The 19,369-nt window shown below is 38.3% G+C and overlaps 1 protein-coding gene and 1 long non-coding RNA gene across 4 annotated transcripts in view; one reads left to right on the forward strand and one right to left on the reverse strand.

Moving 5' to 3' along the window:
• Positions 1-11,781, forward strand: part of LOC120287733 — a 69,196-nt gene extending 57,415 nt beyond the window's left edge. The window contains exon 2 of the long non-coding RNA XR_005545998.1: positions 11,513-11,781. This is a non-coding gene — a long non-coding RNA (uncharacterized LOC120287733). The remainder of the gene's footprint in view (positions 1-11,512) is intronic.
• LOC104417119 (UPF0481 protein At3g47200) overlaps positions 1-19,369 on the reverse strand; it is a 47,758-nt gene that overhangs the window by 9,820 nt on the left and 18,569 nt on the right. Inside the window, exons 1-2 of one of the 3 annotated variants that reach the window (XR_005545994.1) lie at positions 2,332-2,589; positions 1,637-1,862 (exon numbers count right to left, since the gene is read on the reverse strand). The exons of 1 other annotated variant lie outside the window; for it this stretch is intronic. Coding sequence is in view for 1 of the 2 variants with exons in the window: in XM_039301057.1 (XP_039156991.1) it covers positions 2,332-2,355 (24 nt within the window). In the remaining variant the exon portion in view is untranslated. Of the gene's footprint in view, positions 1-1,636; positions 1,863-2,331; positions 2,590-19,369 lie in introns of those variants that run through there. One more of the 3 variants, XM_039301057.1, reaches the window with a different exon arrangement.

Genomic DNA, 19,369 nt, shown 5'->3' on the forward strand with positions numbered 1-19,369 from the left:
TTTAGACAAATTTATCAGCAAAATAACGCTGATGTTATGAAGCTCATTGGTTTGCTGTTTTCTTACGGAGTAGATTTTTGGGAGTATCCATCCTGATTCAGAGGTTGCTGATAATATCATTTGGAGAACTTCTACTATTGATGTGGATTCCATCAACTCATTCAGAGATACGAAGCTCTTGCGTGTTCTTCTTAGTTGTAGTCCAAGTTGAATTGTAACTCTTTTTTTAGGTCAAGCATGATCAGAGAACCAACTGGATATCTTTATGGGAAGATGAGACTTCGTAGGGTGATCCTACCGTATATATTGTAATCATCTAAGTTGGTTGTACCTCTTTTTTCCTTTCTTTTTGAACCATATACCAACTTGGTTGCTAATGTCATGTTGGTTTTCTGTTGTAATCATCTAGTTCCAAATGAAGAGACTTGTGGACATCATTTAAAGCATAAATACTTTCCCCTATCTTTCTTTAAGCACATGTGGTTCGTCCTCATTGGAAAACCAAGATAATACTATTGGCTATAGAACACAAGTAGATGGTCCAGGGGAAATATATGAACCAGCATTGATCACATTTAACTATACTTTGTGTAAGGAAGAATAGTAAACACTGTTTGTGCTGCTGTGAGAAGGAGCAACACGATGGCTGCGACAACGGACAAGAAAGCCCAAGGACTATGGAAATATTCCCTCCTCAGTTTTGCCATCCAAATGTTCCTCCTCTTATGGCAATGTGCATTCACATTTTGGAAGATCTCGGAGTAATAGGAATCGTCTACACAGACGTTGTCACCGATCTTGTTGAACATCTGTGCAACCACCTTGTCATCGCCCAAGTAGTTCTCAATAATCCCTGCATGCCGAAGCACCTCGACGTCCTTTGAAGAGTTTATGAGGCAATCAATCAAGGTCACATAATCCGTGAAGTAGTCGATGAAGTAGTCGATGTCTTTGTTTTGACGATGCTGCTCGTACGCGATCAGGTTTCGAAATTTTGATTCGGTGCCGTCCGCTACATTCAAGACCGGTAACTCGAGTGTCCCGTTCTTGAATTTGATGTCGCTCAGTTGGCCCTTTCGCACAGCCCTAAACCTGACTCCTGACTCCCCTAGCTCAATGGCCGATGGCATGATTGGTAAGCAGTTTAGCCGGGGCGTTTTAGGCAAGTCACAAGTGCGCCACGTGTGATATAGATGCAGAAGATGTTCCCAGTTGCCAATCGTCAAATTTCGGCCGGGGCCTTCTTGTTCAAACTCGAAGTACATGATGGCGACTTCGCTGAACTCACGATGCTCGTCCGGACCTTTAGTCAGGTCATATAGCTTGCTCAAGACGAAGAGTGGGAGTTGGTTCTCTAGCAGCAGTAAGTCGCGCGTAATGCTGGATCGAATCCCCCCCCAATCATGCATAACCAGGTCGTTTTCGTCTCTCAGTTCCGTCATATTGCACTTACGGAACAACTCAATGATGAAGCAGCCATCAATGAGCATCATCGTAAGAAACTTTTCTTGGGAGAGGCCGATGGTTTCCGCATAGCAATTACGTGCCGGCTGCTCCTGTTCCCTGAGAGTCGGCATATACCTGTCCACGCTCCCCTCGTTTCTCCTCCTAAGCAATTGCTGCAGGTATCGCAGTTTATGCTCCTCCATGAATTTGAACTTGTCATTTCCATAGTGATAAGGACCAATGGCTAGAATCTCTGGGTCATAGGCTTTCTCGTTGACTTTGCGCAGTTGATGACGAACCCTAAATATACTATGCTCCGGCAAAGTGGGAGGCATACCGCAAAGCATATTCTCGATGTGGATTGAGACATGATCTTGCACCATGGAATGGTCATAGATCCCAGCATGCTGTATTGGCTACGATATAATTAATGTGATAATAAGCATGGAGTTAAGCAAGATGATGGTTTTTCATGTTCTTAAAAATGGTTCTTCATGTGCTTCCTTTTCATTAAGGGCTACTTACGAAAAATGTCCTTGTATATATACTCTAGACAGTTTTTGATTTTGGTCATCATACTATTTTTTTGGGAAATATATGACCCTTAAACTAATCTCCAAACATCCGCTGGCCCCACCCACCCCCCTCCCCCCAGCGGCGGGGCGGGGGGCGGCCACCTCCAATGAAAAACCTAATTTCCGAATAAATTTTCAGGACAAATTCTGTATTTCTGTGTGATTATTAATGGAAAATGCTAACTAAGCACCGGAATTTAACATGTGGAGCTGGCATCGAATTTAAACAAATCAATATAATAGGAAAAATTACAAAGATGATCTGACAATGGTGGATCAGAAAAGGGAGGGGAAATTCATGATGACTTACTTGATTGAATTGGTGATTGCTCATTCTTCTCGCCAAGTTAGACCAATTCTTCTCTTTTCGTGGGATTGTGTATTCAGTTATATGGGTAGAGATAAAATGAGACTCCGCCAAACATCAACCTTTAAAACCATATACAAACACATTTTACTTGAGACCCCACAAAAGAAAACACACTTTCATTCATCTCTTTTGGCCTTGGTCGTCAACAATTCTGATTGTGGAAGTTACTTCTACGAACTAAAAGTTCCTGAAAGTTGATGAAGAGGCAAAAGACATAAGAAAACATTAAAAAGTGACTTTATGAGAACGATCCCACAAGTGGCATTTTACTATCCGAAAATTAACCATTCTAAAATTCTTCATGGATTTTTGTTAACATTTGTGAAGGATCTTAAGTGTTACCACAGGGGGTGTTACTATAGGGGTGTTAAAATGAGTGATGAACCCATTTTTGGGCTCATATTTATTTATATGGATTGTATATGGATAAAAGATTTTTAAAAACCCTAAAACTGGGTCCAAAAATTGAATATGATTTAAATGGGTCTCAAAATTGAGTAAGAACTTATAATCAGTTTTTTATCCATTTAAAATAAACAGAAGCGCAGGGAAGATGACGATCCATTTTCATCACCCTTGTTGGTGACCTAAAGCTTCCATGACACAAGCAACCGGTCACTCACCACGCTGCTTGCCTTCGCGCCGCGTCCGTCACATCTCTCTTCTCCTCACTTAGGACTAATCTAACTAGTCCAAGGATTACCTGCTAGGGGTGAGCATCAGTCTAGGGTTAACTCTGGGCCAACTCTAGATAAGCCCAACCCTATCGGTTTTGGTCCGGTTCCAAGGGAGATTGGGTTGGTCCAACCCGGACCAACCTTGATTATATATACATTATATATTATATCTAATATATTATTTATAATTTTTTATATAGAGAAAATCCTAAAATAAATGGCGTCAACAACATTAAATAGCTAATTAGTGAGGAGTTGAGGAGTTCAAGTAATTTTACAATATTTTTTAATAAATTGGATCTTTTAATGTCTTTAACGATGTCAAAGTCATAATTTACAAAGGAGAAAAACATGAGGAGTCATCACGGCGTTCAAAATGGCATAAATAGCTCCTCATGGCATCCTCCTCTAATACTCGTTTTCTTCGTATTATTTATCCTCTTAGTCTTTAATGTCAAAATCAAAAGAAACAACTTCTCTACTCGCCTCACTCGCTTTGAATCACTCGTGCCACTCGTCGCTTGATGCTCACCTGGCTTGTTGCTCCCTACTCGACGCTCGACGCTCACCCCACTCAACACTCATTGCTCGCCTCTCTTAGCTGACCTCATTCGTCACTGAACTCATAGAATTAGTCATGTCCTCGTTCGCCTTTTCAAGGAGTACAAAAATGAAATAAAAATTATCAGCTGGTTCCGTATTGACCTTGGAACCGGATTAAACTCATTAGATCGGTCGGTCCTTGATTGCCTTTTTACATAGTACAAAAAATGAAATAAGTAAATTATCGGTCGGTCCTGGGTTGACCTTGGAATCAGACTGAACCTAATGAGTTCAGTCTGGTTCTTGGTTTCAAGCTCGATAGAGTTGGTCCTCGATCCCAAGAATTGAGGACAAGCACTGTGTTGATTAATTCTAAGGTTAGGGGTGGATCGATCTAACCTGGACCATGCCCACCCCTATTACTTGCAATGTTTTGGGTTTGGGGCAGAGGGAGAGCATGTGGGTGTATACCTGCAATTTGGAAGCAGAGGAGTGCAAACAGGAGTAGAGGGAGCACAGGCCTCATGTTGTCAAGCTCAAGAGGACCCCCGATTAGCAAACCAGAGAAAAAAGAGAGTTCAAATAAAAGGAGATTCTTCAGTCCACTCTCTCCACTCTCTTCACATCCTACTGATGAAGTGCTCTTATATAGAGGGGAAAAAACAGAGATCTAGGGGTAGTAGTAGGGCTTTCACTTTGATGGCTCCCCATCCTCTCCTGCTCTTTTTTTTTTTTTTTTTCCCATAGAGGGGTAAATAATGATAGACAGAGAAGGTGGAATTTGTGGGGTCTACTAGTATTAAAAAGTGACCCACTTTCCATTTCACCTCTGTCAACCACTTTTGAGAGGGAGAAACAATGACAAAAGTGTGGCTCGTGAAGCGAGGATGTTAGAGTCAGTGGTAGAGGTGATCAAGTCCAGGGTGGGTAGGGTTTAAACCTGGACCCTGTACCCTATACCTGATCTTGTTATAACCGGTTCCTCTTTTTTGGACCCTATACTCAACTATGTTTGTATTGAACCCTGTACCTAACCCACCCCGTTTTTCCAATTCAGTTCTAGGGTCAACCCTATTTCCACTAGAACCTGTCTTGCAATTTTCCGATATCTTATACGACTTCGAGTTTTATATTAATACGTGAGAAAATAACGAAAATCTCCTAATTTGTATTGAAACATTAAGCACTTGTAATAAATAAATACATGAACTTTTTGACTAAACGAAAAATTAAGGATCCACAAGACTAATTATAATAAATAAAATCACAAGACAAAGAATTAGCAACAAATATGGGGCTAATATTAGTCTTATTCCCACAACTACTACATGAAGTTACTCATTTATGCAATCATAACTCCTCCTACAAAAGAGAAATTAGATGAGCCAATCCATGTGATACAATTGGCAACGAACACCGTCTGTCCATTGGATGGTGCAAGAGGGAGCTGATTAGGGAGGGAAGCAAGTGAGGAAGAGGAATGTCCTCCCGTGCGTGTTTAAGAGAGCCAAGAGGAAAAACGTCGTGTAATTGTGGAAGTAAGAATAGAAATCAAGGGAAAAAAAAGGTTTTGGACCTCTACTTACAAAATCGGTCCGGGAATTGGTTTCAAAACCGGTCTAGGAACGGATTTCTAGGTGGGTAATCACTTGGAATATGTTCGTGGAACAGTTTAAACCAATTCCGCATTTTGGGAACTGGTTTCAACGGGAACCGATTCCTAACCCTGTTTTCTGGGTGGGCCGGTCCGGGAACCGGGTATACCTAATCCGGTTGCACACCCCTAGTTAGTGGGGATAGTTGTCTACATCAGAGGACCGAGGCTGAGAAAATGCTGAAAAGGAAAGGAAGGAAGAGGAGGTGATTCCCCTTCGCCTCTGCCCCTCGGTCACGTCTCTCTTCCACGTTGCAGGTAGTCCTTAGACTCACAAATAGATGTGAGAGTGGAGGATGCAGCGATAAATTGGATGAACATGCCAAATGTTAACTTAAGGAGAAAGACGGATGACCTCATCCACAAGTTGCGTTGTACTACGTGAAAACGAATCATTTGGGGAAACTTCCTGGAACACGTGAAAAGAGCCCTGCGTGAAAGAGCCCTACGTTCTACCTACTGAGCTAGAAACTATAATTGCCTTCACGGCAAATATAACTTGTACAATTGTGATAGATGTGATAACTTGCATAATTGCATCCACAAGTTGGGTTGTATTACGTGAAAACGGATCATTTTAGGAGACTTCATGGAACACGTGGAAAGAGCCTAGCGTAAAAGAGCCCTACGTTCTACCTAACCAGCTAGAAAATATAATTGCCTTCGGCAGAGATAACTTATACAATTCTGATAGATGCTGGCCTAATGCTCTAAGATTGGTGCGATCAGAAGCGTTGAGAGATTATCAAGTTTCTAGTGAAAGTTACATATTAAGATTTCACTCATTGCGTGTAAAATGTTCTAAGTATTTCAATAAACTGTGAGAAATATATGAACCAATATTGATCACATTATGTATGAAAGAATACTAAATAATGTTTGAGCTGGTGCAAGAATGAGCAATATGATGGTCACGAGAGCGGACAAGAAAGCCCAAGGACTAAGGAAATATTCCCTCCTCAGTTTGCCATCTAGTCGTTCCACGGCTTGTTACAATACAAAGTCACAATTTTGAAGATCTCGAAGTAATAGAAAGTGGATAAAGTGACGTAGTCATCCATCTTGTTGACCATCTGTGCAACCACCTTGTCATTACTCAAGTAGTTCTTAATAATCCCTACACGGCGAAGCACCTCAACGTTTTTGAGGAGTTTATGAGGCAATTCATGGTCACATAATCCGTAAAGTACTGATGTCTCCACCTTGATGATGCTGCTCATACGTGATTAGGTTTTGAAATTGTGACTCGGTGTGGTCTTATACACTCAAGACCCGTTCTTGAATATGATGTCTTCCACGTGTCGCCCTTGCACTGCCTTTCATGAAATTTGTTGCATGTCTAATTCCATTTGCTATTCAAGATGGGGATCATTCACTTCTTTACTTCTTTTGCAGCATCTCATATACAGCCAATTGCATTTGGTTCTGCAGAGTTCCATTTATTGAAGAAAATGTTCATTACTTGTTTTCAATTTAATTGTACCACAAATCTTTCAAGTTTTGTAATCTCTACAATTGAAAGCTGACACTAACGGCACACTCAGTGAATTCAATTTGTTCCTCGTTTTCTTGTAATATGAAACTAGCAATCCTCCTCAAGGTGGTCGAGAGTTGAAACCCGCGTCCCCATCATCTACCGTAATTCTATGATCCAACCTGATGTGGCTGATGAGCTTGCTTGTCGCTTCATTTGGCATTGTCGTGAGATGATCATCTCCAAAAAGTGTGGATTTTTCTTTTTTTGAAAATTTCCTTCTACAATTACCTCAAAAAATGGATGAAGAAAGTTCTCGTGCAAAAACTTCATATGGGAATATTGGAACAGTTTTATCTACTTGAGAGTTCTGTTTATGGAAATGCTCGAGATAATGTAAAACTTGTGCATACACATGTACACATATACTTGAATACAAATTCCTCTTGTTCTTTTGTTTTATTGACATTCATATAGTCCGATAAATGTAAATATGACATGAGTGCTAAACAAACTGTCCATATTGCATTCAAAGGTCACTATGTATGAATTTTGCATGGTCCCACCGTGTGGTACTTAAGGATCGATAACTATAAACAAGAAGAAAGTTGGGTAAAATAAAACTTTGTGATTGGGCCATACACCATCACATAATTCAATTCTTTTACCATTTCCCCTGCACATATTACTTTATCGTTTACATTAATTAGATAAAAAGCTTAATTGTCCGTCATTGATGTTTTTGAAAAATTAAAATGGATTCATGCAATGTATGAAGAGGTTATTAGTAATTTTAATTATATATATTTGGCAAACATGTAATTATTAATAATAAATGTGGACTGATAAAAAGTGCAATCGTCGAGAAAAGGGAATAATATCATAACAGTTAAGTTAAAAGGTTTTTAAGATAAGAAAGGGAATAAGATCAAATAATGAAAAAGTTAAAGGTTTGTAAGATAGAAACCACGAACTTGTACGGTAATTTAGATAAGAAGTTTAAGTTTTCCACTTATCTAACTTTGATGTTCTTTGAAAAGATAAAACGAATTCAGCTATACGAGTACATATGTAGTAAGTTAACATCCCATTTTCCTATTTACTCCATATATATTCGATTTTTTTTTTTTTTTTTACAAATAGAATTTTTGCGAATTAATCTTCGGGAACTAAAGGAATATTCACAAAACAGAGTCGATGATGTGGAATTAATCGACTCATTGAGTGATCAATCAAAACTATTTTGACCCACCGATCAAATAGCTCTTCCGTTTTAACGATGGAGTTCTAGAATTCTTGATAAGATCTCCATTGGACGGTTTGACTTTGGTGCAAGAGCTCTGTTATCAATGTATTAATTATCTAGACCAAGCTTTCTATATTTATATGTTGTAGGTAAAAGTTCTAGTATATATGTTGGATATCAATCTTAATCTTGTTTGATTTGTTGTCGTCAAGTTGGTTGAGTCAATCTTATTTTCATAAAAGAAAAAATCCAAAAAAATGTTTGAGTTAGGATTAGATTTGCTTTAGAATATTTCATGTTTTAGGGTTATCTTGCATATTTAGAATTGCAATCTTATTTCGAATTTTATAAAAGAAAAAAAAAAAAAAAAAAAAAACATCATGCATATATCATGTTGAATTATGGCATTCTTTGCACGTCATTGCATGTTAGGATTGCATGTTTATCAATTATAGGTAAATAATCTTTCCTAGATAAATTGCATGTTTTTGTTAGGAAAATAAAAATGCCAATGTCACATAGAATTAGGTTCATGAAATGCACGTCATTTATTGATTGTTGTTAGGTCCATTTAATTAGGAATTGCCCGTCATTAGATTAGGTCATTCAATAAATGTCGCGTGACATATAGCTCGCATATTAAATTGCATGTCGCATGTCATTTTAGTTGAAATAATTTTGTATGTCATCGCATTGCATTGCATTGCACGTCATTAGAATTAAGTCATTCTGGTTAATTTAGATTGCATAATTAATTATTTCATGTTCATTAAGAAATCATTAGTTTTTTTACTCATTCATATAGTTTAGGACATATTGCCATGCCATATCATTTCATATTAGACTAGAAGCATTGCATTGCATATGGATTATATTCTCGTTGAAAAAAAGAAAACAAAAATTGAGTAATTGCTTGTTAATTAGAAATCATATCTAGGGTTGTTGATGTGAATTATGATCTAACAGTGCATATGCTTTCATTGCTATGAGGTAAGTCTTGCAATTTATTGATTGCTTTTCTTGGGTGTTAAATTGGTGGTTTGCGCACCTGCACGGTCACCTCACATGTTAGGAAAGTAAATTAAAATCAATTCAAGCTGCCTGTAAAACCTTTTTTTTCAAAATAAAAGAAATGGTACCGAAATGGGTGTCAGAGAAATCTAGTGTAATCAAGTCCCCGTACCCAAATCTCTGGTTCGTAGGAGTAAAGTGAATCTCCCGTTACTTTACTTGGGTTTCTAATCGACCCACCAAAAATAGATTAGTGGCGACTCCTAGTTAAAAATCAATTACATGTTAAGAACTTGAACCTAAGTCGCGAATTGGTATGGGTTTGGGAGAGCCCGAGTTAAGTGTAGGCTTAACAATCCATTAGTCAAACCCTAGGTGGATCACCCTCGAAAAATTGGGTCGCGACAAGAAGCTCTTGACATTTTACGCACTTAATATGCTTCCTTTTCTTATATTTTTAGCGTCATTATTGGTAGAGATCCTAGTTAGACTGTGCCCTTTAAAACTAGCATTCGTGTTTACCACTTCATTTAAGGACTAGGTCCCATGACCTGTCCTAGCTGACGTGATTTTTCTTCCTGGATATACTTTAATTTAGAATATCATGAAAATGCCCAAACTAGTATAGTCATAATATATCTACTTCAAATTCATTTTTGACCACAGAAAACCCAAACTAGTATACCTATGGCAAATTTATCATCTTTTAATTTTCGTTAAATTTTACTGTCAAATTTCTGAGTCAGATAACAAGTGATAGTTGTGGGTATAACAATCTGAGGTTTCATGCTTAGTTTGTCACATGGGTAGTAGTTTTGTAGTTTTTTGTGATACTATTCCAATTTAACGAAAACTAATGAAGGATGTATTTGTGACAAACATACCGGTTTGGGATTCTTTATGATCAAAAAATTAGTTTTGGCCAAACTCGTCACATATATACTAATTTGAAGTTTTTTACGGTTGAAAATTAATTTTGGATAAATTTATCACAAACGTATTAATTTGATGGTTTTCGTGATATTAACACCTAATTTTATGGCACTTTACTCCATCCTGAAATTTTTTACCATTTTATAATATTTTCACAGTTTTTTGGAAATGTACCTTCTCCCAGCACCAACTAGACATGAAAGCTTGATAAAGAGTGAAGTATTGTCGTTAGCCGTAGGGATGAGCAAAAAGAAATCGTCCAAATCAGAACCGCCCGGACCGATCTTCGGTTCCTAAAAACTTGAATAAGTGGACACCGGTCAGGTTTTTTTTTATTTCAGATGCAGAACCACCCATTTAATTTTTTTTTTTAATTATAAACGAAACCCAAAATCAGGCTCCAGACATCTAGCTCGCGATCTCTCTCTCTCTCTCTCAACTCGCTCGACTCACGAACCCTCTCTCTCAACTCGCTCGACTCACGAACCCTCTCTCTCTTGCTCAACTCACGTCCTCGAGGCTCGTAGTTTAGTCACGCTCACTCTCGGCCTCGACGGTTTTTGAGGTACCAATTCGCCCCTCGCCTCTTGCGGCCTATTTACCCTAATTCTCCCCTTTGTTTCCTCTGGTTTGGTTTTGTCATGGTGCGTCTCGACGTGTTTTACATGGTTGCTATCTGTTAATGGTTTTCTTGTCTCCATTTTCGAGTCCTGGATTCGCGGGGAAGGAGAGATGGTCGATGGGTAGTTGGCTTTTCTGTCTTGGATTCGCAATCCACCTGTGCTCAGGACTTGAAGTGATTTTTACACTTTTACCTGTGGACATGTTCTGCTCAGCTGGAGAATGATCAGCTGGTTTTTTTTTCTGCCTTTCTATATTCTAATGTTGTTTGGTCAAGGGAGGATAAATGAAAATTCTTTTATCAAAAGTGGCGAAAAGTCATTTTGGTGAAGTGCTGTTTCGGGTTACTGTTAGTTGTGATCTTTTATGAAGCTTTCTTTGGATTTTTGCTGCAAGTGCGTATGTTTGTTTGATGATCAGGGAAGTTATGTGTCCATGGATTCTGAATTGTTGTAGGACAGGTAGGTAACTAACTTCGTGGGATTGATATGGTTTGCTGCATATTGTAGCATAAACTAGCTGCAATAAAACTAAAAAATAATGAAAAAAAAAAAAAGAAGTGACTGGTTCTCAGTGGAACCTGAAACTGGCTTGAAACTGGCAGGTTCAGTTTCAAAGTCGGTCTAGGGTCCACAAGGGTTGGTTCCCAATTTCAAGAATTGGGAACGAGCCCTGATAGGATAGGTTCTAGGTTCTAGACTCGGAAACGATTTGTGTTAAGATTGAGAATGAACCTGAGTTTGATGAGGAGGTGAATTCAATGAACGGAGGTAGGTTTAGATTTTGAGCATTATTTCTTTCTCTGAAATGTAATACAGGTAAAATGCATGTGCAACTTGTTTTGCCAACAGTATTTATTACATGAGTTTGCCTTTGCTTTCCCAACTTGCTCTATTAACACGGTTAAGCATTTCATTTTGGCCATTGATTTAATTTTATGATTTGATCTTTCTACTTCACAGGATTTTTCCACTTCACAGGATGGTGTAGCAAAAGAGAAAGAGAAGAGAAAGGAGAAGAAAATGTGGAAGAGGAGGAAGGAAAAAGAATGAGAACTTAGCAAAATGTCAACAAAATCCGAAATAATGTTTCATAAGTGGCTGAATTACACAGAAATAGTATGAAGGATTTTTTCGGTGTTGATATAGATATCCAATTTAACATCACCTTTGGCCACTGACAACTTTGACAAAGTATTTACATCATTGAATGCCTATTAACTTTGACACCATTTATGTTTGAGTGCTCGTAACACATTCTTCTCGATGTCACTTTGCTTAACACAGGTTGGGGAAAATTACTCTATAATATTCTAATCCAATTTGGCCATGTGAAACATTTTGGGATTTTGTTGAGCATATCGCTCTTCCTAGGGACATTTTTCTTAGCTTTGGCCTCTTTTTTGTTCTTCGTCCTCATTTTCTTCTCATTTGCCTTTCTCTACAAGATCAAGCAGTTTGTCTCCTTAGCTTTTGCATGGTGCCTATGCAAATTCCGAATATATCGTTGAAGAGGACTAGTGTTGAACCTTCCTGAAAGAAGCTATTGATGGGGCTAGTAATAACACCTAGAGGAGGGTGAATAGGTGTAAGAAAATTTTCACAAAGAGCAGTAGAAATATTTCACTTTTAAAACTGAGTTTGAAGAATAACAGACTTTGAGCGAGTTCAGACTTTAACTACAAAATAAAGAGTTTAAGGAAGAGAATAAGAACACAAAATTTATAGTGGTTCAGCTTAGATCAATCCTACATCCACTCTCCCACGCTAATAGCCTTCTGGCTGGATTCCACTATGTAATCAACAAGAGATTACAATTTTGAGTGCAAACAGATCACACTATCTCACTAAGTCACTATTTTGGTATTTCTCTCACGATCACAAATGTTTAAGCTCACGAAAGATAAGTGTATGATTGAAGGTCGCTTAGATTTTGGAATTATAAATTTTACAGTCCGTTTCTTACTTGCTTATTGGTCCTTGATCTTCTTAAATACTCATCCACTTCCAAACTAGCTATTGGACAGTATCTAGAGGATCGTCTTCCAATCTACCCATTGGACAGATCTATATCTAGAAAATTTGGTAACTGTTGAGTGATAGAAGTAAAATCCCAAATTGATTATGATCGCCCACACAAACATAATCTTGGTTTCCATAAGTAGAGCTTATTCGTTTAGAAAGTTATTGTTTCAAGATCCAATTGTCAATCAATTAGATTAAGTCAATCAAATCTATCTTGATATAGAATCCAAACCAGATCACTAGCCGTTATATGTTTGGGGCTTATGTTACGTTCTGTCAAGTTGGTTCGTTCAGAATCCGCTTCATTTTGAATCTGCTACGTTCTGTCTAAAGTAAAGTCTGAGTGTCTTCAAACTAAAATAGAGTCTGAGTGTCTTCAGACTGAAGTAGAGTCTGAGTGTCTTTCTTCTTCACTTGCATTCAGTTTGGAATTTGTAAGAGAGGGCAGACTACTAATGTAAAACAGACTTTGACACAAAAGTCCGGCAGTCTTCAGACTTTGACACAGAAGTCTGGAAATCTTTATAATAGACTTTACAATTTGAACGTAAGTCTGAACATATTCTGCTTTTGAACAGTTTTAGCCTTAAGGTCTGGACATAGTCTGAACATATTTAGCTTCAGCATAGAGTCTGTCTTTTGGTTTTCCAAGTATAAACTTTGATAAAATCATTTACACATTATATCATCTGCATAGTATGTTACTCAACCATTAAACACGTTAGTAGCCTTTGATTTATTTTGTTATCTTCAAAACATCATAAGGGATTTCCCTAACAACTATCTAAGTGGACTCCTGGTAGAGATAATTATGTATGATGGCCAGCAATGTAAAGCAGACTTAATTGTGTTGAGGAAAGTTAGGTAAATAGTTGAGAGTTGCTGAAAGGTAGTTGATGTTTCTTATATAATCTAAGAACATTGTTCTAACTTGTCCACTTTCCTTACAGTACTCAAAAGTTACTTTGTTAATGTTTTTTTACTGTTTTTCTTTGAGAAATTAGCTATTGGGGTTTGAGGCCAAGTATGTTGTTCAATCTGACCTGTAATCTCCTTCTTTCTTGCACTTTCTTTTGCACCATCACAAGACTCTTTTTTGTGTGCATGTGCGTGTGTGTGTGCATGATTGTTAGGATTGCGATCCAGATTGTAGGATCACAATCATTCAATCCTACGACTCAAAAACTTTGAACAGTTTGGATTCTAAGAAAAATGGTAGTTTGCGGGGGTCGTGATTTGTATCTTTGGATGGCAATACCAACTACGATTCCGTTGTTCAAGCTTTAGAAGGCAATTCTGCCTTTTTAGCCAGAGTAAATATGAAATTGGGCCTCCATCCCCTAGCACATGTGCCACTTTCTTCTTAATCTTGTTCAGGCGCCATTTGGAAAATATAAGGCTTGGAGAATTAAGAAAAAGGGATGAAAATGAATGAATAGTAGAAAGCGAAGAAAGGCAGAGACACCATCTCTTCTTCTTCAGTCTTGAATAAATGATGAGATGGGCATCGACCACCATTGGCTTTCTGAACCATGCTGTCCTTTGGAGATGAGAGAGACAAAGCTTCCATCCTTCTGCAACCAGATGAGAGAGACCTCTGACATCCTTGAGAAATTGGCGCACAATTTGACTTGGCCTAGTAGCATAATTTCTTTGGATGTATATTGATTAGAACTTACCTTGAAAAACCTAGAATAGCCAGTGAAAGTGAGGTTTGAGAGAGAGAGAGAGAGAGAGAGAGAGAGAGAGAGAGTCCCAGTTGAGGTAAATAATATTTTATCCTTTGAAATGAAGAAAGGGACAAGAAGAGATGATATGTATTCCAAGAGAGAGAAGGAAAATATAAAGGATTAGAAATTCGGAAAAGGGAGGAAAGTAATTTCTTGGTAGCCTTCTACTTGATTATTATGGTGATTATTTTATTGTGACCCTATTTTATACACCTTAAAAACTTGGGCAAGGAGATTTTATGCTTTTACATGTTTGACATGGTGCTTTAATTGTTAGTTGAAAAAATGGCAACCAAGAATTTAAAGCAGAGTAATCTCTCGTATGAGAACGCTACCTTTAAGCTTCACCATCCCTCTTTTAAAGGATAATATGAATCTAATTGCATTTATTTAAGCAAGAATTTAGTACTTCAAATATGTAGGATCTTATGATCTTGATCTGATCTTGAAGACTTCGAAAGGATCCTACTTAGCATCTCGATCCTAATAACTTTTGTGTGTGTGCGCGCGCATGCGCGTGACAAAGGTTGCCCAGCTTTAATATTTATTGTGAATTTATTTGGTCTTAGTTATTTATTTGACAGGAGAAAAATAGATCTAGTTGAAAAATTTCTAATGGGCGACTCCAGGGTGAAACTAATTTTCTATTGGGTAAGCAACTTTCACATGAAGCTTTTCTTCTCTATGTTAGTGTCCGTCTTGTCCCTGTGCTCATATTGCATGGATGGAGATTGATGGCAGAACATTAAGAAAGTATAAGGGCAATTTTACAGTTTCCTCATCACTTTGGTGTAAGATTGATCTCTAAAGCATAATGGGCCTAAGAGCCTTGAGAGTAGGATCAGCCTCTTAAATTTCAGCCAAAGAGCATGGAAAGTTTGTCTTTGTTTGTTTCTATTAGGGAATTCTGCGGCCTCCTTTTCTTACTATCGAATGAATATCTAGTATTTGTGCTCATCTAGCATGGGCTGACTGCAGAACATTAAGAGAGAGTAAGGGCAATTTTACCGTTCCTCATTAGTTTGGTGTAAGATTGATCTCTAAAGCATAATGGGCCTAAGAGCCTTGAGTGTAGGACCTGCCTCTTTAATTTCAGTGAAAGAATGTGGAAAATTTGTCTTTGTTTGCTTCTATTATGGAATCTTGCAGCCCTCTTTTCTTCAGATGGAATGAATAGCTGGTATTTGTTCTACAACAAATTATATTCTCTTAAGGCTTCAAGTTGTCCAATTTATCCAATGAGGGTATTCAACTAATTAATATACTATGTCAAGTAGTATATTATATGATAACTTTTCCCTTTCAACTTTGTGATTGCATCACTTCTTCTTGAATATATATATATATATATATATATATATATGTATGTATGTATGTAGGGGTGAGCATGGTCCGGGTTGACCTGGGGTTCACCCCTTAACCCTAGGACCAACCCGCACAGTGCTGGTCCTCACTTCTTGGAACTGAGGACCGATTCTATTGAGCTTGGGACCGAGGACCGGACCAACCTAGTGGATTTGATCTAGTTCCAAGGTCAACTTGGGACCAACCGATAATTTATTTATTTCATTTTTGTACTATTTAAAAAGGTAATTAAGGATCGGACCGACCCAATGGGTTTGGTCCGATTCTTGGGTCAACCCAGGACCAACCGATAATTTTTTCTTTCATTTTTTGTACTCCTTGAAAAGGCGAGCGAGGACCAAACCAACCTTATGGGTTCAGTGACGAGCAAGGTCAGCTAAGAGAGGCGAGCGATGAGTGTCAAGTGGGGTGAGCGTTGAGCATCAAGCAGGGGGGCAACAAGCCAGGGGAGCATCGAGTAGCGAGCGGCACGAGTGACTCAAAGCGAGGGAGGCGAGTGTCAAGTGGCGAATAAAGAAGTTATTTCTTTCGATTTTGACAAATTAAAGACTAAGAGGACAAATAAGACAAAAGAGAACGAGTATTAGAGGAGGATGTTGTGAGGAGCTATTTATGCCTTTTTGAATGCCGTGGGAACTCCTCAAAAAAACATATTTCTCCTTTGTAAATTATGGCTTTTGACGCCGTAAAAGACATTAAAAGATCTAAGTTATTAAAAAAATAGTGTAAAATTACTTAAACTCCTTACTAAAGAGCTATTTAATGTTGTTGACGCCATTTATTTTAAGGTTTTCTCTATATAAAAAAATTATAAATAATATATTAGATATATAATATATATAGAATCGGGGTTGGTCCGACCCTAAACTCCCAAGATCGAGGACCAACCCGTACGGTGCTTGTTTAGGAATCTTAGGACTAAGAACCGACCCGATCTCCCTAGGAACCAGACCAGGACTAACAGGATTGGGCCAGTCTAGGGTTAGTCCAGGGTTGACTCTAGACCGATGCTCATCCCTATATGTATGTATGGAAGTGAGCCATATTTTACCCTGCTTGTTTAAACTCTATGATACTTGAAGTCTTTCTCATTAGCAAGAATGGTTAACATCCTTAATTAAGTTAAAAATTAGCTTTGTACCCATGATATGCTGCCCTTTCCATTTTTGTAGTTTTCCTTAGATCCTTGGTTTAATTACACTAATATTTTGCCTACAATGTTCAATTGGTAAAAGCATTTACTTAAATTACTGTGAGTAACCATTTCTTTAGTGGCTATTCATTTTGATGGTTTACTTGGACTCTAGTGGTGGTGTTTTGGGCTTTCTCTTGGTTGCTTAAGTCGAATTGGACAAAATTTTAGGATTCTTTGTTTGTGTATTCATCTCTCTCTATTCCTCACCAAATCTGCAATTGTTGACCAAGATTGATCCAAATGGAGCTTTCATCAACTTAGGCGAGTGATTACGAGTTCTAATTGTTCCAAATCCATTGTTGTTTATACTATCTGTTGTTTTTTCTGATTCTGTTCACCCCCTTTTTGGTGTTTTTCTTGCTCTTTGGTTATGCCCTTACAAGAGTGAGTGCCTTTTTGCCTCGTCAAGATTCCTGTGAAGAGTTTTTGGTAGTGATCAGTATTTTATTACCCTTAAGTATTGCGTAACTTGCCTTTACAAGTTGTGGTTCTTCTTCTTACATGCTCATCGGAAGAGATAGGTTATAGTTTGCATTGACAACCAAAACAAATGGTCAAACACAAAATAAGAAAACATATGCCAAAAGCGGTAAGGGAGGAATTGTCTTATCAGTTGGATATGAATGAAGATTCAGCTAACTTTTATGAGCATACTAATCACATGAGAAGTGCCACTTGGGGTTATTATACATGTTGAAAAATATTGTGAGTAATAAGGGTAAAATAGTAACTTAATTATGAGTAGGGTTAAGCGTGCGCGCGCGCGCGCACACACACACATACATATATATTTGTAACCCTTTTAATTTTGATTATCAAAAAACAATTATCCTTTACATGGTATCAAAGTCGCACCTTTAAAAAAATGAAAACCCTAGTAGCCAGATCACCGGAAACCACTGTTCTGTCACCGGAAAAGGTCGTGCCTCTGGCTGGCGACATTGATCCATCACCGGAAAAGGCCGCGTTTCCAGCCGGCGACCCATGAACTCCTTGACCGACGCTTCTTGATCCATGTTTTGGCGATCGTCCTCTCTCGTTCTGGTTTTGCGCTTCAGAGACAAGATATACGAGAGACCCACGCCGTCGCTGTTACTGCAAGCCCTATTGCGCCTCAACCTTGATGACGCTACTTCTCTAGTCTAGCCGCATTGACAACGAAGCTTTGGCCACGCTTGTAGACGGATCCATAGTTCAATCACCACAGAGCAATCTTTCTAGCGACAATCATCCGCCAAAGAGCTTCTTGCACCCCTACGACATCAGTGTTTTCCTTGCAACTCCGGTGACCTATATGGTTTCTACTTTGGTCCAATCCGATCGATCCCGTCCGACCAGTTTTCTCCTTGATAGACCCAGGGGCATCGAGGATAGACAATTGGAAAATTTGGCTGTGGATTTTGAAAAGTCAAAGTCTGATAATTGAAGAAGATCGTCATGGGATCACCCAAATTCAGTCAAAAGCTAAGGGGTTAGCAAAGTTTGTTATTGGTCAAAGTTGTCGAGTACCATCTTACCGAGTCATAACCAAGCACTCTTTCTCCATGTTGCTGCCCTTGGTTAACACAATCACCACCCACGATAATGATACAATGGAGCTTTTCACCACCCATGATGGATATAATGGAGCTTTGCATATGTTGGATTCCTTTGTCTTCATTGTGATATCATTTTGGCATGACTTCTCGAATTGTGGAACTTGAACAGTGGTGAGTTACTGGACAACTTTGTCACTTATTTATTTATTAATGTTAAAGTAATTCTTCCAACTTTGGTGCTGGCTGTGGGGTGCTGGAAAGGCTTCTAGAAACAACGAATGATGGATATTTTATGGTGGTGGACGGTGACCCACTTTATTATTTGTACTGCACAAAATTTTTAGAAGTGGCCATTATTGAGGATAGATTTGATGGCTATTATAGAGGATAGAGTTGTTGTTTCGCACTTGAAAGTGATGCTGGAGATATTGAGAATAAGTATACTGCTGATATAGTGATTTGATTGAGGCCTTTCTGTTCAGATTTTTTTTTTTTTTTGTGTATTTGATTGAATTATTGGAATTAAGTATTGGCAACTGTGAAGTTCATTTCTTGGGCTTAATCATTATTCATTAATGGTGACCATTGGATCAACTTCTGGATTGACTTCTGGATCTCCTTTTGGTCATTTTCAATTAACATATGTCAAGTTAGATGGAACTAATTATCCATCCTGGTCTAAAGCGGTTGAGGTCTATCTTACTGCCACCAGACAACTGGACTATCTCACGTCTACAATACCGTCTAACAAGAGTAAAGCTGCTGATTGGATTGCAAGAGATGTGATGATTCGAACCCTATTGTGGAATAGCATGGACCCTAAGGTCAGTCCTCACTTTATTCAATGTGACTCTGCTAAAGCAATTTGGGGGTAAGTGCGCATTACTCTATTCAGGGAAAAATAATATTATGCGAGTATGTGACACGTGGGAAAAGTTATTTGATATTTAGCATGGAGATCAATCTT

This window comes from Eucalyptus grandis, chromosome 8 (assembly GCF_016545825.1).
Source record: "Eucalyptus grandis isolate ANBG69807.140 chromosome 8, ASM1654582v1, whole genome shotgun sequence".
In the NCBI taxonomy this organism is placed as follows: domain Eukaryota; kingdom Viridiplantae; phylum Streptophyta; class Magnoliopsida; order Myrtales; family Myrtaceae; genus Eucalyptus; species Eucalyptus grandis.